The sequence below is a fragment of the Rutilus rutilus genome, assembly GCF_951802725.1.
Source record: "Rutilus rutilus genome assembly, chromosome: 16".
In the NCBI taxonomy this organism is placed as follows: Eukaryota; Metazoa; Chordata; class Actinopteri; order Cypriniformes; family Leuciscidae; genus Rutilus; species Rutilus rutilus.
The window spans coordinates 1995242-2022017 of NC_140224.1; the positions used below are offsets into that span (position 1 = coordinate 1995242).

Here is a 26776-nt window from a genome sequence, read left to right on the forward strand (position 1 = left end):
TAAATCAAAAATATATAAATTACTGACTTAAAACCATTTTTTGTTGTTGTTGAAAATACTAACATGCCTAAGACTTGCACAGTACAGTGTATATATATAATTGTGACAATTATTGAGACAAAATAGTAGGCCTAAATAATTTTAATGTTGGCCATTTATTGTTTTTTAGACATCACAAAATAATTATTTTATTACATCATCCAGAATATTGTTGCATCCATAACTGATGAATGATAAAGCATATTTTGCGTTGTGCTTCACATCTCTCATGTTGATGTAGTTTTGGTGTCTTCTGCTAATTAATCAGTTTGAGATCAAAATGAATGTCATATTTGTGCTGTAACGTGGCATTTGAAGATTACTTCGCTCTTTTATTATCCGTTGTTTTGCTTCATTTACAGATGTTTGCTTCAACTGTGGGTTCCAACACGGCTTTGCAATGCAGTTTGTGAATGTTTGTAGGAACTATGGGTTCAGGAAACACTGAACTATGTTGGTAACGACAGAATTAGTTGGCAAACGATGCTTTTTTTTTGTCCACTTTGCAGTTTATTCCACTCAAGAACAACCACTAACAGAAATGACTGTGACTGACACGTGAAGCGACCAACCACTGTTCGTTTTGCTTTTGTGTGCTCTTCAAGATGGGTAAAAATCTGATAAACAATGCAATAATATCCAAAGTAAATAATACACAGCAAAATCGCCAGTGTTAAATTAACACTCCTCAGTGTACATACTGTATGTGTCCAATCACAGGGTGTTAAAATGAACACTGAAGCAGTGTTGAAGTTAATGAGATAATTAAGTGATTTAATTAAGAGATGATTGGCCATTAGTGGCGACATCTAATGTTAATAAGCAGAATCATTGAAGGAAAGAGAAACAAGAAGAACAGAAAAAAGAGAAACACAAGAACTACAACTGACTTCGAGCCATTACACATTATTGCACTTATTATTACCAGTTTGACTTTATTTCTGTCACACGTTCTTATTTAGATTTAACAGAAGTTTAGATGGTAATGTTTTATGGAATATTTTGTTTCAAGTCGCCATTATGATGATCAGTGTTTGCTTTAGTTGGGCTCTTGACCCTTTACTTTTTAATATTAGGCTAGTTTTTCTCTGACTGCTCCAACTCTGTGTTTATAAAGCACATTTGTTGCAGCAAGATAAACTATAGGCGCGTTTCCATTACAGATTTGCGCAAAACTTTTGCGTTTTTTTTTTTTTTTTTTTCTTCTAATTGTCGACAAAAAACTATTGCGAAACGACGGCGTTTCCATTAACTGATGTTATGCGTCTAAAACTTCATTTTTTCCTCTCACAATAAGTAAAATCATTCCAAAAACCATGGCAACGGACGTTGGTAGGTTTATGTACTATATCCCAGCCACTGCACTGGCCATTATTATTAATCGAAGGAGATGTATGTGTGTTTTCAAGCATTAATGGTAAGGAACGACCCTTATTATACTTGTGAGCGGCACATATGAGATGTTTCTCATAAAATGAGAAACATTTACATGTTTCTGTAAATGTTTCTCCCTCATTTCTGCTTCGAGGTCTTTGATTGTGGCATTTATTTGAGGTTTAGAATCCATTATTCCTGTAATCCTTTTGTCTTTTATGAATTTAATAAAGAACTCTGTCTCCTATTCTGTCCAAACACACCGCGTCATCTACATCAGGTGACCTGTAAATGCGCAAAAACTGTTTCCTTTGCAGTTTTGCGAAATATTTCTTTTTCGAATTGCCTGAAAAACCCCCTCATGAGAGCGTAAACTTTTTTTTGCGATAAATGGGTGTGAAATTGATGTGTTTCCATTGGGGGTATTTTGAATTTGCAATTTCAATTTGCGCAATTTGAAGGGTAATGGAAACGTGGCTTATGACACCCTGTAGTTGGACACACATGTACACTGTGTTCATTTAACACTGGGGATTTTGCATTATACAAGGATAATAGACTACAAAAGCATCATCCTCTGCTCACTTTCACTGTTTCTATATCGGTCTGGTCTCATGATGATGTTTAGTTATAATGGCTCTCATTTCACCAATCAATCAACCTGTATGGTGACGGATAGAGGCAAAACTATTATTAAAAACACGAGCCTGACAATGTCAGTATTGAATGTAATATCACCTGCTGAGCTGAAACTGAACAGACTAAACCATTCCCTACAGACACTGACTGACACACCAAACAAAGCATTGGTTTGTGATTTAATCATGTTCATCTGGCTAGTCTTTCCTCATGCAAAGTGCCCAGATGCCTGTAAAAGCACACTTGTGCTTTGCGTCTAATAATGCTGATGAATATTCAAAATCCACTCGTGTGCTTAATTTGAAATACGCGGAAATTAAATCAGCTCGTCGTTCTGTTTGCAGATTTTCTCTGGAGGCTGTTTATAATGTGGGTCCGTTTTAATCACGCTTCAAGTCTAAAAGTGGCTCGTTTACTCGAGTGTTGGTCTTGAAGGCTTTGGCCGTGTCCCGATGCAAATGTGATGACAAAGTGGATTCAGAATCGAGCCCTTACATAAGCATCTCTTCTCGCCGGATCTAATTTGCTGGGAAGGGAAGAAGTGTAGGTGTTCACATGATGTCTACACTGTCCTCCCTATTTATGACACAAACTAACAAGTGTCTAGGGACCTCTTCCTTATCCGGACGTGTTAACAATGCACACCTTGAGCTGAGGGTATCAGCAACTTCAGGGAATGCAATGATTCTTCCCTTCACCTTTACTAAAGCTATGATCAGTGTATCATCACATGAAGTGGAACCAGGACTGCGATGCATTATAATAATGAGTTTCTGACTCGTTCTAATTGGTTGATCCAGGTTTGAGGCCATTGCAAATTTATTTATTTTTTTATTAATTGCAGTAATCCCAGAAAATTCAGCTTTGATCACAGGAATAAATTACACTTTACTCGGTGCAACAAAGGTTGCCATTAATACTAAATGTTCAATATGATATGATATATTGAACACCAGTGTTGTGCATCATACTGCTGTTTCCACTGTTTTAAAGCATACTTTGCATTGTACCTCAGAACACCTCTTACCACGGTAAAATCACGGTAATGTGTGGCCTCGTGCTGCTCTTGCAGTTTCGGTTTGTTGCTGAATTGAACTTGCTGTATGATGTGAGTTTGTGCTCAGTGTGACAGCAGGGTTATGATGATGCATCGCCACCGAACACCATCATATTCTGACCCGCGTCATGATGGTGTCCCGCTGTTTAGCAGAGGAGGAGCTTTTTCGGGAAACTTTACTGCGTTTCAGCACTGTGATGAAGGCGGGTTAATGTCAAGACATGCCTGGAGTTTGTCCTTGGCACTGAAGATGACAGCGCAGTTGTTTGTCAGTGTGTTCGTCACCAGCTGCAATGAAGGAACATACAGAAAATACACCAGATTAATAAAACAGACTGACCATGACTTTATTAGCCTTGATCTCAGAGTCAGCAAACTGCTGATAATAAATGACTGGTGGTGTGTGTGTGTGTGTGTGTTTGTGCACGTGAGTGTGTAACTTAACTATATTTTGGGAACAAATTTGTACCCAGAATTGACCAAAATCTCCAAAAAACTCCATTTAGGGACATCCTCATTTGTAAATCTGGTATAAAAAATTATTAAAGGTAATTAAATCGAAGTAATTAAAGGTTTTTTTTTAAATGTAATTCAGAAAGTTTTGTGTGATGGGTAGGTTTAGTGTAAGGGGACAGAAATATACAGTTTGTACAGTATAAACACCATTACGTCTATGGAATGTCCCCATTTAGATGGCTATGTAAACGTGTGTGTGTGTGTGTGTAAATGTGGTCTGGTTTTCTCACTCATCATTATGTGTGACAGTGTAATGAGAGCGTATAACACACTCATTAGACTGTGTGGATCAACTCTATATGCGCTTAGATTAAGATCATCTCTCAGGACGCCTGCAAACAGACCTCTTCACGATTAATGCATGACGAGAGGAAAACACCCATCATGGTGCCAATTTACCACAGGTTTTTCAACATTGAAAATAATATGAGATGCAAAGATTTCTATTAATTCTCATCAAAGCTGCAACAACTGATAAACTGATCTTTAAAATAATGAAGGCAAGATTTAATTATTGATTAGTTGGGTCTTTTGCACTGTGCCCTGAGAACATCTCAACTAAAAGTCTGGGAAAAACTTTAAAACAAATTAATGTTTGGGTAGTTTTTGTGTAACCCAGATCCTGGGTCAGACGTAACAACCCAGTGTTTGGGTAGTTTTTGTGTTACCCAGAGCCTGCGTCAGATGTAACATCCCAGTGTTTGGGTAGTTTTTGTGTTACCCAGATCCTGGGTCAGACGTAACAACCCAGTGTTTGGGTAGTTTTTGTGTTACCCAGATCCTGGGTCAGACGTAACAACCCAGTGTTTGGGTAGTTTTTGTGTTACCCAGATCCTGGGTCAGACGTAACAACCCAGTGTTTGGGTAGTTTTTGTGTTACCCAGATCTTAGGTCAGACGTAACAACCCAGTGTTTGGGTAGTTTTTGTGTTACCCAGATCCTGGGTCAGACGTAACAACCCAGTGTTTGGGTAGTTTTTGTGTTACCCAGAGCCTGCGTCAGATGTAACATCCCAGTGTTTGGGTAGTTTTTGTGTAATCCAGATCTTAGGTCAGATGTAACATCCCAGTGTTTGGGTAGTTTTTGTGTAACTCAGATCTTAGGTCAGACGTAACAACCCAGTGTTTGGGTAGTTTTTGTGTAACCCAGATCTTAGGTCAGACGTAACAACCCAGTGTTTGGGTAGTTTTTGTGTAACCCAGATCTTAGGTCAGACGTAACAACCCAGTGTTTGGGTAGTCAGTGTTTGGGTAGTTTTTGTGTAACCCAGATCCTGGGTCAGATGTAACATCCCAGTGTTTGGGTAGTTTTTGTGTAACCCAGATCCTGGGTCAGACGTAACAACCCAGTGTTTGGGTAGTTTTTGTGTTACCCAGATCCTGGGTCAGACGTAACAACCCAGGGGTTGAGTTATTTATCGCAAGAGATCAGCACGAGATCCAGTGCCGTTACGGTGGAAACGGGACAAAAATGTTACATTTTTCTTCTAATATTTGTTAAATGAGCTTAAATGTATGCAATATGCATTCAAAACTATAAAACATATACTGTAAAATATGGTCAAAAATAAAGGAATCCTCATGCAAACCAGTGGTTGTGTGGATTATATATTTTTTTCAAGTTTAGAGGATTTAAGTTATTCCGTAAACATTCACGAAGTAAATAGAAAAAGAAAAAGCTAGCATATAGTAAAAATGAATCAACCCATTATGCTGGGTTAAATAAAGAACCCAATTTGCTGGGTAAAATTAACCGAACGTGTTCTGTCCTATATTTACCCAGCCCTTGGGTTGAAAAAAAGCTTTTAAATTATGTGAAACTTAAAATCCTATGTATGCAACATAGGTATAAAAAACACTTTATTTTACAGTGTCCTGTTACATATGTTACATGTACTTACCATAGTAATAACAGTAAATTATGCATAATTACATGCAACTAACCCTCAACCAAACCCTAATCCTACCCTAACCCTATAGTAAGTACATGTTATTAATTATTATTATTACACAGTACTTAAATATATACTTACACTGTAACAATGACACCTTAAAATAAAGTGTAACCAAAAGTTTTAAATGAACACTAACTTTAATCGGCTACAGTAGAGCATATGCATCGGAATAGTGTTACCGTAAAGACTTACTATTGGACTTTGGGATTGAAGCCGAAACGAGCTGTGTGACGTGACAGTAGCATCTCTGGAGATTCAATACAAGTTTAAAAGGCAAACTCACACTCATCTCACCTTCAGAACCTGATGGATCTGCTCTGCTGAATCGCTTCTGCTCAGTGATCCAGAGTTAAACGGTAACGAGACAGCTGTTCAAATCCAGGACTTGCAAGACTGACCTTTCCTTTTCTTTCTCTTTTATTGCAGAATAAGGTGCTGAACATCGACGGTGTGAGGGTTAAACTACAGGTGAGCATCCTCTCTTACATGCAACTTTTTAACGATATCTCAAGACGCCAGTTGGTTTACAGCTTTACTGCAAACCAGAGCAGAACTTCTCTCTGATCTAACTCTGATCTAAACTGGCCTTTAAACTGCAAAAAAAGATGTTCTTCCTTAGTGTTTTTGTCATATTTTTGTTTCTGTTTTGTCTAAAATCAAGCTTTTAGATTTCATACGATCTGTCGGCATTTAAATTATCACTTTAAACCCTTGAGTAATCCGATGATTTAATGATCACATTTCAATGATATCTTTGCTGTTTTAAATAGTAGGGATGCTGCTTTGCTCCCTCTGGCTAATATTGAGTTAGTAAACACTGAATGTACATCTGGAGGATCAGCTCTAATGAGAGTTTAACGAGGCCGTCATTAATCATTAACGCTTCATTAGCAGCACGACTCGCACTAGTGAGAGGTACACACAGACTCACTGCACTGTGTGTTTTATTAAACCAGACAGATGAATAACCACATTCATATCAGAGATAGTGTTACAGTTACAGTTACAGTACAGACTTTCTGGGGCTGGTAATTATTGTGGACCGGTCCATAGGAATGAGTGTGTGTGTGAGAGAGACAGAGTGTGTGAGTGAATGTTTGTGTTTGTGTGTGTGTGTCTGAGTTAGTGTGAGTGTGTGTGTGTGTGTGTGTGTGTGTGAGTGTCTGTGTGCGTGTTTGTGAGTGTGTGTGTGTGTATGTATGTGTGTGTGTGTGTGTGTGTGAGTGTCTGTGTGTTTTTGTGTGTGTGTGTCTGAGTTAGTGTGAGTGTGTGTGTGTGTGTGTGTGTGTGCATGTTTGTGAGTGTGTATGTGTGTGTGTGTGTGTGTGTGTGTGTGTGTGTGTGTGTGTGTGTGTGTGTGTGTGTGTGTGTAAGTGTGTGTGTGTGTGTGAGAGAGAGTGTGAGTGTGTTTGTGTGTGTGAGTGTGGGAGTGTTTGTCTGTGAGTGTGTGTGTGTGTGTGTGTGTGAGAGAGAGAGTGTAAGTGTGTTTGTGTGTGTGAGTGTTTGTCTGTGAGTGGGAGTGTCTGTGTGTGTACGTGTGTGTGTGTGTGTGTGTGTGTGTGTGTGTGTGTGTGTGTGTGTGTGTGTGAGAGAGTGTAAGTGTGTTTGTGTGTGTGAGTGTTTGTCTGTGAGTGGGAGTGTCTGTGTGTGTGTGTGTGTGTGTGTGTGTGTAAGTGTGTGTGTGTGTGTGAGAGAGAGAGAGAGAGTGTAAGTGTGAGTGGGAGTGTGTGTGTGTAAGTGTGTGAGAGAGAGTGTGTGTGTGAGAGAGAGTGTGAGTGTGTTTGTCTGTAAGTGTGTGTAAGTGTGTGTAAGTGTGTGTGAGAGAGTGTAAGAGTGAGTGTGTGTGTGTGTGTGTGTGTGAGAGAGTGTAAGTGTGAGTGTGAGTGTGTTTGTGTGTGTGAGTGTGGGAGTGTTTGTCTGTGAGTGGGAGTGTGTGTGTGTGTGTGTGTGTGTGTGTGTGTGTGTGTGTGTGTGTGTGTATGTTTTTGTTTGTGTGTGTGTGTGTGTGTGTGTTTTTGTTTGAGTGTGTGTCTGTGTGTATGTGTGAGTGTATGTGTGTGTGAGAGTGTAAGTCTGTATTTGTTTGTGTGTGTGTGAGAGAGAGGGAGAGTGTGTGTGTACCTGGTATTAAAATACATTAATATATTAATATAAACAAAAAAGCTATAAATCCGTCATACAAAATCCAGCCTATGAATAGCAGTCACACTCTTCAGTTAAACAAGAGCGAACTCTAAGAGCAACAGTTGTGCGCACTGAAAAATAAAATAATTATGCAAACAATACAAAGTGAGTCTATTACATCGCAGTCTGTTTGTCACACAAAGAATCTCACGTCTGCATTGACTCGGAGTCGCTCACGATGCTTTCTAGTGATTATGTGGAGACAATTTCCCTCATTATATGTGGAAAAACATATGTGGCATATTCTCCTTTTTGTGTTCCACCGAAGAAAGAAACTCATACAGATTTGAAAAGACATGAGAATGCGTACATAATGACAGAAGCTTCATTTATTGTGTGTGTATAGTGTGTTTAGAGTGTGTGTGTGTGTGTGTGTGTGTGTGTGCATTATCTCCCAGGCTTTATTAATGTCAGGCTGTCCTGCTCATCAGGATTCATGTCTTGCACATCAGCTTCATCAGCGTGAAACACGACCCTTCCGACTGGTGTGTGTGTGTGTGTGAGACAGGCTGCTCTTATCAGGACAGGGACTGTGTAATAGGTCTTGACCTCAGCCATAAATCCTCATGCTTGTCCTCTGCATCGCGTCAATAACACACAGGCTAATTAAAGCGCTGCTCTGCTTCTCGACTCAGATCTGATGTGTGTGTGTGTGATGAATGTGTGAATGAAGCAGGTTAAGTGTGTGTCTCCTCTTGCCCTGTAGATCTGGGACACGGCGGGACAGGAGCGATTCAGGAGTGTGACACATGCCTACTACCGAGATGCACATGGTGAGTTGCACTTTACTTACACGTGAAAGCAAATCCACTTTGTTTGGCCTTCCGAAAATGGATGAAATTTAGAAATGAATTAAAATTATGAAATGAATTAGTGTGAACTTACCACTGTGAAAGATCTGCTCAAGTTCATTCCAGTCGATTGGCTTGATCATCCACTTTTTCAAAATCTGACTCGAAATGATACAGTGTTATTAAAGTCCCCCTGCTGTTAATAATTGTATCCCTTAAAACTCATCTTTGATCACCAAAATGACAAATTTAAATGATTTATTCTTGAAAAAAAAATTCTCCATGCCTTAAAATATCTTGAATGTAACTCGACACCCTTGCCTCATTAAGTATACATTGTTCTATGAATATGCAAATTAGCCCCGCCTCCACGTAAGGTAAGATTATGGTTATATTTCCGACACACGCTTGAGGTGTTTGGCCAATCACAGCGCACTGGGTCAGCTGGCCAATCACAACACACTTGGGTCAGCTGGCCAATCACAACACACTTGGGTCAGCTGGCCAATCACAACGCACTGAGTCAGCTGGCCAATCACAACGCACTGAGTCAGCTGGCCAATCACAACGCACTGTGTCAGCTGGCCAATCACAAAGCGCTGGGTCAGCTGGCCAATCACAACACACTGGGTCAGCTGGCCAATCAGAGCACTCAGAAGGAGGGGCTTTGGAGGAGATGGGTGTTTTTTGAACATTAAGGGCCAGATTTACTAAGCATGATCTACTGACGACGTGCAAATTGAACACAATCTACCAAGAGTAGCGCAAATTAGCGTCTGGTTTAAATAATGCAGCAAATACCAGTAAATTGATGAGCGTAAACCGTATAAATCACTGTGCATGATCATTTAAATACTCCTCTCCCATACATTTTGCGTCTGAAAGGGAAACTCCTACAAATGCATATGCAATAATAACCCTATCCTCGCCTTTTCAGCTGACATTTTTCACCGCGTGTCTTTAGTAAATCCCGACAGTAGTTTTTTTAACGCCAAAAGAGGTTTTTTTGAGTAAATCTGGCCCTAAAGCATGCTAACATATTCTATTACACCCAATAATCAAAATAACGAACTTTTAAACTAACTTTTAAACCCCTTTTACTAAAACAATGGGACGAATTAGTAAATTGTGGCCACGATTTGTTAAAACGAGGGTACGATTAATAAAACCAGGGAATTAAAATGCAAATGAGGTGAGAAAAATGATGTCTTCATGATATTTTTAAAGGAAAACAAGACAACAACAACTACAAAAAAAAAAACAGATTAAGAAAGTGTTAGAGTTGCAAAAGTTTGGCAGTGTTTCTCTGTCTAAACTCCTGCTGTGAATTAGTTCATGCTTTTATTAATATAATTCTAAAAATGGCACATCTAAGCCATTTGACACTCTATTTTGCTCTCTGTTTCTCCTTCACTTTATCTCTCTCTTTCAGCTTCTCAACTAGTTTTGTTTAGATTTTACATTTAAGTGGCGTCCCATCGGTTTATCATACAAATAAACTAAAATGCCTCTACAAATGTATTATGAATTAATGAATTATGAATATTACTATGACCTGCATAAACACAACCTGACATGTTAGAAATGAATGAGAAAACAGAACTGTTGTAAGTGCATAAAGTGTGATTCACCCGTGTTGTTTTGGGCTTTATATTCGAGAAAAGGGAAAAATAATTTAAATTGAATATCAATAAAAACATTGAAATAGAAGTGCGATTTACCCATGAACCCACTTCTGATGTGTTTTCTGAGGTCATGCATCTGTCTAATGCGTCTGCAAAAATGGTTGATGAATTTGTCCTATTTGATGTTACAAAAGAAACGTTTTTCTAAAACCCATTTATTGTGCCGTCATAATTGCATGATTATATGTTTAGCTGCATTTTATCAGTTGCATTCAGCGTTGTTTTTCTCCTGCTGTCCACGACCCGTTCAGAATTGACCAGTTGAGAATCACTCATATATGATTAGCATGTCATAAACATTATTTATTGCCAAAACAACATCATTATCCAAAACAACACGTTTATGATACGCGTTTTCTTCCCCATAGGTTCATCAAACTTAGTCATCCATAAAGTGCAAATGTTTTAGTTTTTTTGTTTTTGTACCTTATAATGGTTTTCTATGGGAGAGAAAATGCCAAACATAAAAGTTTTGTTGATGACATGAAAAAATGTGAGAGAAATTCGGTTCTTGGTGGTTGTATTAGAACATTAAACCAAGTGTTTTACTTTTTTTTTTTTTTACTCGCTGAAACGCCTCCATTGTAGTCTTGAGTTTCTTCCGGGAACGAACACGTCACAATATTCCTCATTTAAATAATTAATACGCAGAATAAAGGGGCGGGGCCTGGTTGAGTTAGTTAGTAGTGTGTTGAAACTGGCGGTTAAGGGGCGGGACATTTCCCAAACACACTCGAAGCGCTCGACCAATCACAACACACTGCTCCAGCCGACCAATCAGAGCACAGAGTGCTGTTCAGAAGGAGGGGCTTCATAGAGACAGGAAGTAAACAGAGCGTTACTGACAGACTGGGAAGAGAGGAGCCGCAACAATGGAGAATATGAGGAAAATAATCAACATTCAAGCAGGAAAACCTGTTCTAGTAGAGCTAAAAAAAAAAGAAGACCTTGTAAAAGGGGATAAACATAGTTTAAAGGGTCCTCCTGCAGTCTTTCGTGTAGAAAACATAATGCAAAGCGACTTTTGTGTGCAAATCCTGTAGTAACACTTTATCCTGTTGTAAAGACGTGTTCAGCATACAGTAAATATCTCTTGAATTCATAATACATTGTACCAAACATATATCTTTAGCAGAGATGCACTACTGAATTTCAATGATGTAAGCTTGCATTCGTGCTTGTGTGTTTCAGCCGTTTCAACCAGCCTGGAACAGAAAGAGGCACTTACTGCTAAAGTATCGACCATCTAAAGCAGAACCAAATGACAAACAGTCATAACAAAATGCATGTTCCTGTATCCAGAGTAGCTGTTTTGCGTTCCCATTTTAGTGTATTGTTAATTTTTCAGTGATGCTTAAGCAAAAAAAAAAACGCTTTTTGAGAGCATGTGCGACCCACCCACACCAGCCCACGTTCTTACACTTTCAAACGAGACTGATTGGATCACAAACCACAGCTATTATGACCTTTTTAAATGAGGTTCTGATGCATTGACACACACACACACACACACACACACACACACACACACACACACACACACACACACACACACACACACACACACACACACACACACACACACACACACACACACACACTCAGCATGCACTTTGACGTTTGATTGACGTTTAAATGAATGCACACTTTTATGCAGCCAACATTTTCCCCTGATGTGCATGCAAACCCATAATCACATCCCAGAGAAGTCCGTGGCTCAGACATTAGGGATGGTGGCTCTCGTATTGTCCTGCATGTATGGGGTTTTATTAGTCTGAGAGTGAATCAGTGTGTAGAAGCGACTGCACTCCTGACGCCCACACACTGCCTCTCCCATCTGTGCCTGTGTGTCGTCCAGCTCACCGAGAGACGTGGCACTGCAACACACACTGCAGATCAGAGGAAAGCACACCTTCATGTGAGATCTGGGAGACGAATGCATTAGAATTATCATGCGCTTCTGAAATGCAACCTTTTTATTATAACGGTATGATATTCTTTGAAGTGATACGCTTTAGATTAGGGTCTAATTCTCACTATTAACTATGAATTTTGCCTCAATAAACTCTGCTCATTAATAGTCAAGTCAAGTCACCTTTATTTATATAGAGTTTTTACAGTACAGATTGTTTCAAAGCAGCTTTACAGTGATAACAGGAATATAATGCAACAAAGATTGTTTCTATTGCACAGCAGATCTAGAAGACAATAGTGTCATAGTCCAGATTATTAGTTCAGTGATGGTTCATTTCTGTTGTAAAAAGTTATTAATTTAGTTAATTTATATATAGCCGCTCTCTCATCGTCCAGCTCAGTTCAGTTCTCATATAATGGTATCAATGCAGGAGATCAATAATATTGTTAAATATTAATGTGCTTTATAAGTAATAAACATAAAATCAATATCACATTTGCAATCGTGCTGACATATGACTTGCTTGTGTAATGTTATAAATATTAAAAGCAGCATTTTTTTTTATAAGTTAGTGCCAGTATTGCCTTAAGCCCCATTAGTTGCTGACCCTGGTCTGATACAAACATTATTCCATCATTTGTTGTTAATGATTGTATCTCGTGTGTCCAAGTCAAACTTCATCCCCAAAACATGAAAGAAATAAGAATTAAGAAATTATATTTTGTTTAAAAAATAATCTCTGTTTTTAGGACCAAAAGTCCCCCTGTGGTGAAAATCCAGCTTTTAATGTTGTTTATGTGTCTATGTGGTGTTTTTAATCTGCTTTAAGTCAAACCATGTGTAAATTCATAAGTCGACACCATTGCTGAGTATTTCCTCCTTAAAACTGCAGTGAACCAAAGACAGTCTCAAAAACACGCTTTGAAATCGCTGGTGTTTCTGACGTCACAAACTACCTTGTAACCAATCAGATCAACGTGTGATCGTCAACCAGTGGATCTCTGAGCTGAGTGAGTGAGTGGAGGCGGGGCTCATTTGCATATTCATAGAACCGCGCATACTAAATGAGGCAAGGGTGTCGAGTTACATTTGAGATATTTTAAGGCATTTTTTTTCATTTTGGTGATCAAAGATGAGTTTTAAGGGATACAGTTATTGACCACAGGGGGACTTTAAGTTTAGGTAGTGGGTGATTAAAGGATGTAGAATCACTCGTTGACGAGTACCAGCAGAAAACAGGAATTCCCATTGAGGATAATGGGAATAAAATGCTCATAAAAATGATGGTAATGATAACTGGGGGGGGGGGTGGTCCTAAAAATAGGCTTCATTTTCTTGATTTAAAACATGATTTATTTTGGCTTTAGGGTGAAATGTGACCTAGAAATGTTTTAGCGAGATCTGAATGAGAAATGATGATTCTTCAGCTCTCTTTACCTGCACTATCACCAGATCTACAGAATATTCATACACTATTCATCAGATAAAACAAACAAACACAATGTGAAGGGAAAAGGACACAGACGCTCTTGAGTGGAGCTTTGAAACCCATTCATATAAAATCAATGATGCATGAGGTTTATTCGTTTAAACAAGCGAACTGTCTCAATGCTCAGTCTTATTTACCTAAATTGATTTCCAACCACAGTATAAACCAAATGCAGAGCTAATATCCGTGATTAAAAGGCTTTCCGAGTTAAAGGTGCTGTGGTTTGTGGCTAGTTGTAGTTGAGATGTGTGTCACGGCTCACTCTTCTGCTTTCTCTCTCATGGGTCAGTAATAAATGATCATTTTTTTTGGACAGGGTTTTGAGAGCAAGATAATAATGGGCTTCAGAAATGGTTTTGACATAATGATTGTTAATTGCAGTCATTATTGTAGTGCCACTCACCTGTCAGTCGAACTCGGCTCTGAAAAGACACTTTGTGAAGAGTCTTTGTTTCCCTGCTCCAGTTTTATTGTTTATTCAGGCCAATATGCATTTGAAGCAGCATTTCACATCTTTTGTTCCAGCTTTTGCATATGCTATACTGACATATAGGGGAAGAACAGACATCACATCGTACATGGAGACATGAAGTGGTTGATATTTATGACACAGTAAAACATTCAAGCTTCATAAGTACAAAATTATGGCTGTTTCAAAAGGATTTTAGGACATGTTTGAGTCATTAAATTGCTACTTTTTAAATGGCTTTTACCATGCAATCTGCTTAAATTGTTGGTTGCACACATGGCTTTGATTTTATAGTAACTTTAGGGTCCAAATTATGTTGTAAAATCTAAATTTGCCTTACAGTATTAACTTAAATAACATTTCATTTTTTTGAAGCTGATTTCACTTCTGCAATAATTTGCATAGTGTCGTCTTTAAATGGGTGTTATAATATCCTTTTCACAAGATGTAAAATAAGTATTTGATGTCCCCAGGGTGTGTGTGTGAAGTTTTAGCTCAAAATACCCCACAGATATTTGTATATAGCATGTTAAAATTGTCACTTTTTGAGGGTGAGCAAAAACACACCGTTTTGTGTCTGTCCCTTTAAATGCAAATGAGCTGCTGCTCCCGGCACAGGGGGCGGAGCTTCAAGAGCTCGTGTTCTTTTACCTCACACACACATGCACTGAAAATTGTTCAAACCGAAGTCAGAAAGATGGAGAGACTACATGAAAACATGTAGAAAACATTTCTGAATGGTTAGTTGATGAATTTATGTAGCTGATGTGTAGTTATCTTCTAGTCATTGATTAGCATATTCTCTCATGATAATCTATAAATCGTGTTCAGGGGGCGGGGTTTATGTAAATTCTAGGGTTGGTGATGTCACTAACCCGGGAGGAATGTGGTGTAGTCTCTACCAGCCGTTTGTTGTAGTCCTTAAAAAGCCATTTCTTTAAAAGCAAATATCTCCCTTTGCTTTGAGCTTTGAGCGCTGTAACTTTGCAGATGTTGTTTATGCTCAAACAGCAACATTACACACTAACTACAGTTAGAAAAGTCAAATCATATTCAACCACCCCTTTAAAAAGAAACGCACCTTCGGTCCGAATTACATCCATTCAGATCTGTGTTCAAACCAGGAGCAGACAGTATATAAAACATGTCCGCTTCTTCAATCTCTCTCTCTCTGATACTCAATATTACACCCACGAGCAGTAAATTGTTTCAAGGTTACAGCGGTTTGTGTTTCTGCTCGATTGAAACATATATTTGTTCAGACATTATAAATGGAGAACACCTGGCTTTAGAGATGCGCGTGAACGACCTGTCGGTTATTTCCGTCTGCACAGCTGAATGTGTGTGTCGTTGGGTTCAGACACACACACACGGTCGTACAGGACCCCGACGCACTGCTGTCATTTCCAATTGTTCTTCCCACGGTTTGGCTCCTGTCACTCAACGCGGGTCTCGGATGCACTCGTTCGGTTTGAAAGCCTTCAATCTATTGTCTTGCAAAGAAATAACCAAAGAATTAAAAGCGCCTTGCAGGGAAACTCTGTCGCTGTTAAGAGCTGATAAATTTCCATTCAGACCTTCTCCATTCTGAATAGAAGCGTGTGTGTGTGTGTGTGTGTGTGTGTGTGTTTGTTCCTCTGTCTGTGCTGCTTCCTCGTAGCAGAGATGATAATTATCCTTTAATGTTTGCCCTTCACAGACTCATCTCCCCCGAACCCTAATAAAGCACTGAATCCATAAATACATCACACACTGAAAGCTCTAAATCACATGCTTGTGGGACCAAAGTCATGCTTTCTCACTCCTTTGTCTTCTAGTAAAAAGGAAAAGGAAATCAGATGTCTGAGTTGATGTTGTTTTTCATTCTTCTATCCATAATGTGATTTATATCGTGTCTCTCTTTCAGCTCTTTTGCTGCTCTACGACGTGACAAACAAAGCTTCTTTTGACAACATACAGGTAAGACTCATGTGACTCATTTGACATTGTACTGTAATTTTAAAACAGTTTCTTTGTGATAATAACAGTGTAAAAGTCCTCTTTCTATTGACTCAAGAGTGCATGACACTTTTTATTCATCTTAAAGCTGCTCTAAGCGATGTTGGCTGATGTCACTTCTTGTTGACGTTCGAAGTATTGTCAAATGAAACGGAGGCTAGCTCGACCCTCCCCCCTCCTCATCCCGTCCCCTCCCTCCTCCTCATCCCGTCCCCTCCCTCCTCCTCATCCCGTCCCCTCCCTCCTCCTCATCCCGTCCCCTCCTCCTCCTCATCCCGTCTCCTCCCCCTCCCTTCCATGCTTCCTGAAACAGTCATGAACCATTTAGAAAAAACAAACTGGATCTACACACCTGTCCGGCAGAAACAGAGCCTCCTGAATGTCGGATCGGAAGCTGGCGGAGTTCTCGCCACCTTTTGAACGCTTTTCCGATGTAAATTCGGGACTTTGCGCGTTCCTTCTCCTTTTTCCCTATTATTTGTTATTTGTTCATCTGAACGTCGTCTCTTTGGTCGTGTGTCGGCCATATCAAAATTCTCAAGAATATACAATTTTAACGTTAGTCGTTGTCTAGGATATCTCTCCTCTAGCTAACTTCCCTCTTAATGCTTCTCTCTCCTCCACCCCCCCCCCCCCCCCCCTTCATGAGCACGTGCACTAACCCCCCCACCCCCACCCCCACCCCCAAATCATTCTTGTCGTTATTGGCTGGAACACAGTTTGTTATGTTTCGTGGTCCAGGCTGGGCCAGTTTGTTTTTGTTGCCGTTTGTGGAGCCTGGGCTGTGCAGGGACCACGTTTCTTCACAGTGTGTTCAGGGGACGGGCAGCTAGCGGATAGTGAGGAGATGTTTGCTGTATGTGACAAAAAATGTTTTGACCTAAAAAGCGTGTGACATCGCTTATAGCACCTTTATAGAGCAATTTCCCCGTTTTTTTGCACTTTAAGTAAACATAGAATTCAGAAACTCTTGTTATTAGTGACACCGGTGGCTGTAAAGTGAACTGCAGCAGCAACTTATTGCTCATGCTCACGTAACGTACAAGATTCAATTGCCTGATGTTCTCACGGCAAGGTTATCTTTTGTTCTTTTCTTAGAAGTAAAAAGATGTTAGAAATAGCTTTGTAGTGATATATTGTTAACGAACATCTCGACGTTGTTCAATGCTGAGAGCGACGGTTAGATGAATATGTAAATATGTGCCGCACACTTTCCCCTCAATGACAAAATAAACACATGACAAAAATAACAGTGTTGAGAAAAGCGTCTTATAGCGATGTGGAAATGTTTGCACAGGCTCTGCAATTCACCGCCATCATGTCGACAGATGAGGTTGTGACACTGTTATGATTGTTTGATTATAAAGTATATTTGACTATATACTATATAGATCTGACTATGAGACTATAATTTGATTTAATGCCTTTACTTTGCATGACACATTAACATTACAGGGTCTTCCAGCTTTATCCTGAACATTTTAACAATCAAGCAGTTGAGATTTGCTTTATATATCACTTTATGTGATTGTACTGTATGTATGCAGTTTGATATACTTATGTATGTAACTTTATAGAAATTTATTTTCTTTATCTATGCTCAAAAATGCATGTTATTGATCTTATTGTGAATGATTCATCCATGCATATCTGGCATAACCCACTTAAACCCTGCCAGAAAGAAAGCATCAGCCATTATTAACCTTATATGCTGTGCATTGCTTTACTGTACGTGTGTTTAATGCACACTGATCTAAACACATGGACTCTGTGCAGTAATTATAAGGAGACGGAGAATAAGGGGGACAGAAAGTTTGGGGCTAATGATTTGCAAATGAGATGCGAGTTTAATGAGTTGAGCATCAAAAGTATTGAGGCCATCTGTCCTACAGGTTTACAGCTGCAGGCCCAGTTATTAATAAATTGTGAAATATTGCACCATTTATAACCATTAGCCGAGGCGCAGGGGGACAGACATCACCCCAGGCTTTTAAAGATCCTTATTAATATGTGAACGTGTAAACACACAACCCCCTCACACTCCCACACACGTTTATTTCTCATTCCTCTCTTCTCTTTTACACGCACACAGACGTGCACGAACAACATCAACTTCAATCACGCGTTCACATGTGCAGTTCCTCAGACCAAAGGTTGCGACTCACTCCCACATGCATTTGCATCTCAAGAAGCTTTCGTCTGCTGACGGACTCCTAACCATAAGGGACTTTATGAGGGTGTGTGTGTGTGTGTGTGTGTGTGTGTGTGTGTGCACCAACACAGCACCTGTTCATTTACAGAGAAGCACTCATGCCTCAACTCTGCTGCTCAGGTTAATTGGTGTAAATTGATGCTAATCACCGTGACGAACCAGGAACAAAAGCCTGAGAAACAGAAAGCCAAAGCCTTCATGTCACACTGCAAAAATAAAATATATTAAATTAATGTTTATTTATATATTGTATATTCATACAACAAAATATTTTGGGGGCCATGCAACTTTTGAGAAAATGATAAAAAATAGTGGCGTTGACGGGAAACTTATAATTAAAAAATAAATAAATAAAACGTGGAAAGAGTTATTATAAGCATAAACCTGACTAAACACTCTTGTACACTAAAAGTTGAGTTGGTAAGATATTTAAAAATTTGCTCAAGAAGGCTGCATTAATTGAATCAAAATACAGTAAATACTGTAATATTGTGAAATATTATTACTATTTAAATCAGCAGTTTTCTATGTGAATATATAATAAAGTGTAATTTATTCCTGTGATCAAAGCTGAATGTTCAGCATCATTACTCCAGTCTTCAGTGTCACATGATCCTTCACAAATCACTCTAATATGATGATTTGATGCTCAAGAAACATTTATGATTATTATCAGTGTTGAAAACAGTCGTGCTGCTTCAGATTTATGTGGAAACCGTGATATATTTTATTTTTCAGGATTAGCATTTGAAATATTTATTTATAGCATTTTTAACGGTCACTTTTGATCAATTTAATGCGTCCTTGTTGAGTAAAAGTATTAATTTCTTTTAAAAAAACGAACTTTTGAACAGTAGCGTAGCCTGTACAGTAAGCTTTGTAATTCCCCTGATGTATTTAACATCAAGCAGCCGATGTTTCAAGCATTGAGTTTTCTCTTCATTGTGAAGGCATGTGTCTCTCTGAATAAACATGAGTTTCCTCATGATGTCTGTAATGCAGAGTTGAAGACCTGGCAGAACCGCTTTCATTACTCGCACAGATAATTGACACATTCAGTGCTAAATAGGATTACATTGGATTAAGGGAGGAGAAATGAATTTCACATGGTTGCATCAGCATGTTAAGAGGTCTTTAATGAATCAACCACATGGTCAATAATGAGCGCTGGCTAAATCTCTTCTGGCTCATAGGAGTCTCATTAAAGTTTTTTTTTTTAATCTGCTTTCACTAATTTACACATAATTGTTTGGTGAGAAGATGAACATTGTTGTGGCATGTAGGTCAAGCAAAAGAGGGCGTTATTTTAGACCAGGCTAAATTGATGAAAACTGGTGATTTGCATACACAAATAAGTGATAATAACATAAGTTGTTGGCTATATTGTGAGGATTTTTGGCAATACTTGTTTGGCCTTGTTGTTTGAACTTGTTTGGCGATAAAGTTTCCTAAAAACTGACAGACTAGTTTCATGATCCTTGTCTTGCGACTCCCATTGAAGAGTGTAAGAGTTCTATTTTAAAATCCCCCTGTAGTCAATCATTTTATCCCTTAATACTCATCTTTGATCACCAAAATGATGTATTTAAAGGTTTTTTCCTTGAAAAAATGCCTTCATGCCTTAAAATATCTTGAATGTAACTCGACACCCCTGCCTCATTTAGTATTCGCGGTTCTATGAATATGCAAATGAGCCCCGCCTCCACTCACTCACTCAGCTCAGAGATCCACTGGTTGACGATCACACGTTGATCTGATTGCTTACAAGGTAGTTTGTGACGTCAGAAACACCAGCGATTTCAAAGCGTGTTTTTGAGACTGTCTTTGGTTCACTGCAGTTTTAAGGAGGAAATACTCAGTAATGGTGTCGACTTATGAATTTACACATGGTTTGTCTTAAAGCATATTAAAAACACCACATAGACACATAAACAACATTAAAAGCTGGATTTTCACCACAGGGGGACTTAAATCTCAGTAATATGGAGGGCCCATGCAGTGAAAAACTTTTTTTTTAAACGGGCCAATCAGCTGCAGTTTGGTTTTATATTTTAGCAATACTGCTTTATATAACTGTTAAATAATATTTTTTGAGGAACATTCGCATTTTAGATACAAGTTAAATAGTTAGGAACTAAATATTTCCTAGCGACACACACAGCAGTGGAGTTTCCTTCTCGAATCAGTGTTTTGAACAAATCAGTTGTCCAAATGATTCAGTGAGAGTCATTTAGTTCTTTCCGTAATAAATCTGTGTTGTTGAACGAATCGATCAAGTGAATGATTCAGTAACTGACTTATAAAAGGCTTCAAAGAACCACGAGAGCGATTTCAAAAGCACTCGTCTGCTCTCCAATCGCTCCCGCAATACTTTGACGTTGTGCACTGATCGATCTGTGCAGCGCTGCTTCAAGTAGAAATTAAAGGGTTAGTTCACCCAGAAATGAAAATTCTGTCAGTAATTACTCTCCCTCATGTTGTTCCAACCCTGTAAGACTTTCGTTCATCTTCGGAACACAAATTAAGATATTTTTGATGAAATCTGAGAGCTGTCTCACTCCTCCATAGGCTTCTAGGTAATTGAAACTTGCCGGCCCAGAAAGTTAGTAAAGACATCGTTAAAATAGTCCAAGTGACTACAGTGGCTCAACCTTAAGTTTATCAAGCGACGAGAATACTTTTTGTGCACAAAAAACAAACAAAAATAATGACTTTAACACTTCATTTTCTTCTGTGCGGGCCTTTAAAGGCAATCACTTGATTTGTTCCTGAATGAATCAGTGCTTTGTACGAATCTGTTTAATGAATGATTAAATGACTCGCTCATAAAGACAGTTTAGTTCAGACATTTAGTTCTTTCCAGAATGAATCAATGTTTTGAATGAATCGATCGAGTGAATGACTTAATGACTGACACACAAAGGCAATCGCTTGATTTGTTCCTGAATGAATCAGCGTTGTGAACAAATCTGTTGAATGAGTCATTCAGTGAATCAGTCATGAAGACGGTCTTTAAGTTCTTTCCAGTATGAATCAGTGTTTTGAATGAATCAATCAAGTGAATGATTCAATGACTGACTCATTAAGGCAGATGCTTGGTTCGTTCCTAAATGAATCACCATTTGAACAAATCTGTTGAATGAGTTGTTCAATGACTCACTCTATCCTGCAGAATGACTCACTGAAAAATCTACACCACTAATATAAATGGATATCTAGATATTTTTATAGAAAACGGTAATGGCTATATATCACCTAGCCCTCGTACTGAAATTACATACACTTAAAAAATAATTTATATATTGATTGAACTCCACCATACACAGGGATGCACTCAAACGGCTCTCTCAGAAAAAGGTACAAAAGCTGTCACTGAGGCGGAATCCTTTCAAAAGGTACATCTTTGTACCTAAAGAGTGCATATTAGTGCCTCAAAGGTACATATTGCTACCAAAAGTGTACATATTAGTACCTCAAAAGTGTATATTGCTACCAAAAGTGTACATATTAGTGCCTCAAAGGTGCATATTGCTACCAAAAGTGTACATATTAGAACCTCAAAGGTACATATTGCAACCAAAAGTGTACATATTAGAACCTCAAAGGTACATATTGCTACCAAAAGTGTACATATTAGAACCTCAAAGGTGCATATTGCTACCAAAAGTGTACATATTAGTGCCTCAAAGGTGCATATTGCTACCAAAAGTGTACATATTAGAACCTCAAAGGTACATATTGCAACCAAAAGTGTACATATTAGAACCTCAAAGGTACATATTGCAACCAAAAGTGTACATATTAGAACCTCAAAGGTACATATTGCAACCAAAAGTGTACATATTAGAACCTCAAAGGTGCATATTGCTACCAAAAGTGTACATATTAGAACCTCAAAGGTGCATATTGCTACCAAAAGTGTACATATTAGAACCTCAAAGGTACATATTGCTACCAAAAGTGTACATATTAGAACCTCAAAGGTGCATATTGCTACCAAAAGTGTACATATTAGTGCCTCAAAGGTGCATATTGCTACCAAAAGTGTACATATTAGAACCTCAAAGGTACATATTGCAACCAAAAGTGTACATATTAGAACCTCAAAGGTACATATTGCAACCAAAAGTGTACATATTAGAACCTCAAAGGTACATATTGCAACCAAAAGTGTACATATTAGAACCTCAAAGGTGTATATTGCTACCAAAAGTGTACATATTAGAACCTCAAAGGTGCATATTGCTACCAAAAGTGTACATATTAGTGCCTCAAAGGTGCATATTGCTACCAAAAGTGTACATATTAGAACCTCAAAGGTGTATATTGCTACCAAAAGTGTACATATTAGAACCTCAAAGGTGTATATTGCTACCAAAAGTGTACATATTAGAACCTCAAAGGTGTATATTGCAACCAAAATTGTACATATTAGAAACTCAAAGGTACATATTGCTACCAAAAGTGTACATATTAGAACCTCAAAGGTACATATTGCTACCAAATGTGTACATATTAGAACCTCAAAGGTGTATATTGCAACCAAAAGTGTACATATTAGAACCTCAAAGGTGTATATTGCAACCAAAAGTGTACATATTAGAACCTCAAAGGTGTATATTGCAACCAAAAGTGTACATATTAGAACCTCAAAGGTGCATATTGCAACCAAAAGTGTACATATTAGAACCTCAAAGGTACATATTGCTACCAAAAGTGTACATATTAGAACCTCAAAGGTGTATATTGCAACCAAAAGTGTACATATTAGAGCCTCAAAGGTGCATATTGCTACCAAAAGTGTACATATTAGAGCCTCAAAGGTGTATATTGCAACCAAAATTGTACATATTAGAACCTCAAAGGTGCATATTGCAACCAAAAGTGTACATATTAGAACCTCAAAGGTACATATTGCTACCAAAAGTGTACATATTAGAACCTCAAAGGTGTATATTGCAACCAAAATTGTACATATTAGAACCTCAAAGGTGCATATTGCTACCAAAAGTGTACATATTAGAACCTCAAAGGTGCATATTGCTACCAAAAGTGTACATATTAGAGCCTCAAAGGTGCATATTGCTACCAAAAGTGTACATATTAGAACCTCAAAGGTACATATTGCTACCAAAAGTGTACATATTAGAACCTCAAAGGTGCATATTGCTACCAAAAGTGTACATATTAGAACCTCAAAGGTGTATATTGCAACCAAAAGTGTACATATTAGAACCTCAAAGGTGTATATTGCAACCAAAAGTGTACATATTAGAAACTCAAAGGTACATATTGCTACCAAAAGTGTACATATTAGAACCTCAAAGGTACATATTGCTACCAAATGTGTACATATTAGAACCTCAAAGGTGTATATTGCAACCAAAAGTGTACATATTAGAACCTCAAAGGTGTATATTGCAACCAAAAGTGTACATATTAGAACCTCAAAGGTGTATATTGCTACCAAAAGTGTACATATTAGAACCTCAAAGGTGCATATTGCTACCAAAAGTGTACATATTAGAACCTCAAAGGTGTATATTGCAACCAAAAGTGTACATATTAGAACCTCAAAGGTGTATATTGCAACCAAAAGTGTACATATTAGAACCTCAAAGGTACATATTGCTACCAAAAGTGTACATATTAGAACCTCAAAGGTGTATATTGCAACCAAAAGTGTACATATTAGAACCTCAAAGGTGCATATTGCTACCAAAAGTGTACATATTAGAACCTCAAAGGTGCATATTGCTACCAAAAGTGTACATATTAGAACCTCAAAGGTACATATTGCAACCAAAAGTGTACATATTAGAACCTCAAAGGTGTATATTGCAACCAAAAGTGTACATATTAGAACCTCAAAGGTGTATATTGCAACCAAAAGTGTACATATTAGAACCTCAAAGGTACATATTGCTACCAAAAGTGTACATATTAGAACCTCAAAGGTGCATATTGCTACCAAAAGTGTACATATTAGAACCTCAAAGGTACATATTGCTGCCAAAAGTGTACATATTAGAACCTCAAAGGTGTATATTGCTACCAAAAGTGTACATATTAGAACCTCAAAGGTGCATATTGCTACCAAAAGTGTACATATTAGAACCTCAAAGGTACATATTGCTACCAAAAGTGTACATATTAGAACCTCAAAGGTGTATATTGCTACCAAAAGTGTACATATTAGAACCTCAAAGGTGCATATTGCTACCAAAAGTGTACATATTAGAACCTCAAAGGTGCATATTGCTACCAAAAGTGTACATATTAGAACCTCAAAGGTGCATATTGCTACCAAAAGTGTACATATTAGAACCTCAAAGGTGTATATTGCAACCAAAAGTGTACATATTAGAACCTCAAAGGTGTATATTGCAACCAAAAGTGTACATATTAGAAACTCAAAGGTACATATTGCTACCAAAAGTGTACATATTAGAACCTCAAAGGTACATATTGCTACCAAATGTGTACATATTAGAACCTCAAAGGTGTATATTGCAACCAAAAGTGTACATATTAGAACCTCAAAGGTGTATATTGCAACCAAAAGTGTACATATTAGAACCTCAAAGGTGTATATTGCTACCAAAAGTGTACATATTAGAACCTCAAAGGTGCATATTGCTACCAAAAGTGTACATATTAGAACCTCAAAGGTGTATATTGCAACCAAAAGTGTACATATTAGAACCTCAAAGGTGTATATTGCAACCAAAAGTGTACATATTAGAACCTCAAAGGTACATATTGCTACCAAAAGTGTACATATTAGAACCTCAAAGGTGTATATTGCAACCAAAAGTGTACATATTAGAACCTCAAAGGTGCATATTGCTACCAAAAGTGTACATATTAGAACCTCAAAGGTGCATATTGCTACCAAAAGTGTACATATTAGAACCTCAAAGGTACATATTGCAACCAAAAGTGTACATATTAGAACCTCAAAGGTGTATATTGCAACCAAAAGTGTACATATTAGAACCTCAAAGGTGTATATTGCAACCAAAAGTGTACATATTAGAACCTCAAAGGTACATATTGCTACCAAAAGTGTACATATTAGAACCTCAAAGGTGCATATTGCTACCAAAAGTGTACATATTAGAACCTCAAAGGTACATATTGCTGCCAAAAGTGTACATATTAGAACCTCAAAGGTGTATATTGCTACCAAAAGTGTACATATTAGAACCTCAAAGGTGCATATTGCTACCAAAAGTGTACATATTAGAACCTCAAAGGTACATATTGCTACCAAAAGTGTACATATTAGAACCTCAAAGGTGTATATTGCTACCAAAAGTGTACATATTAGAACCTCAAAGGTGCATATTGCTACCAAAAGTGTACATATTAGAACCTCAAAGGTGCATATTGCTACCAAAAGTGTACATATTAGAACCTCAAAGGTGCATATTGCTACCAAAAGTGTACATATTAGAACCTCAAAGGTACATATTGCTACCAAAAGTGTACATATTAGAACCTCAAAGGTACATATTGCTACCAAAAGTGTACATATTAGAACCTCAAAGGTACATATTGCAACCAAAAGTGTACATATTAGAACCTCAAAGGTGTATATTGCAACCAAAAGTGTACATATTAGAACCTCAAAGGTGTATATTGCAAGCAAAAGTGTACATATTAGAACCTCAAAGGTGCATATTGCTACCAAAAGTGTACATATTAGAACCTCAAAGGTGTATATTGCTGCCAAAAGTGTACATATTAGAACCTTTTGAAAGGGTACCGATCCCAGTGACAGATTTTGTACCTTTTAAGAGAGTGTGATGTCCTTTTTTATGCAATAGAACTGCTGTTGCTTCTATGTTCTGATCAGTTTTGTGAACAGAGCACAATGCTAGTATATTTCCCAGTTTCTACATGTTGAGTACGTAGAACTATATTTAAGATTGTGAGCATGTGTCTGCTATTAGCCTGAATGTTCTGCCTTTTATATGTGAAGGGTTCTAGTGCTTGAGTCGTCTGTGAGATTGCATGTTGCAGTCAGTCACATAACGCTGGATTGTTATTCATTGCTCCCTCCAGCTCTTCCTCATCTCACACACTCACACACACTCTCATGCTCCCGGCTCTCCTGTTGTGAATGTCTCTCTTGGTTTTTTCCTCAGTGTCAACAGCTTTGAAATATCGCCCGAGTGACTCGTGGTTCATGAGACTGGCGCTCCAGACATCAGCTGGAGAAGCAGGATAGCAGTTTCTCACAGCACCTCTCACTGCATTCAGAGACTGAGACACACAGCGCTGTGTTTATTAATGAGTGTATCGTACTTTTTCAATTTCGACGGCACTGATGCATTCCAATATAATTCCATGGAGTTTTGATTTGAAATTCTGAATGAACCCTGTCTGAAGCCATTGCAAATATTAATTCGTTCGTTCGTCCGTTCGTCCGTTCGTCCGTTCGTCCGT

At 38.2% G+C, this 26776-nt stretch overlaps 1 protein-coding gene across 1 annotated transcript in view; it reads left to right on the top strand.

Annotated features, from left to right (window-relative positions):
- The window catches only part of rab26 (RAB26, member RAS oncogene family), an 87358-nt gene that overhangs the window by 26710 nt on the left and 33872 nt on the right, over positions 1–26776 (top strand). Inside the window, exons 3-5 of the mRNA XM_084434755.1 lie at positions 6006–6047; positions 8470–8536; positions 16019–16071. Coding sequence (XP_084290881.1) covers positions 6006–6047; positions 8470–8536; positions 16019–16071 — 162 coding nt within the window. The remainder of the gene's footprint in view (positions 1–6005; positions 6048–8469; positions 8537–16018; positions 16072–26776) is intronic.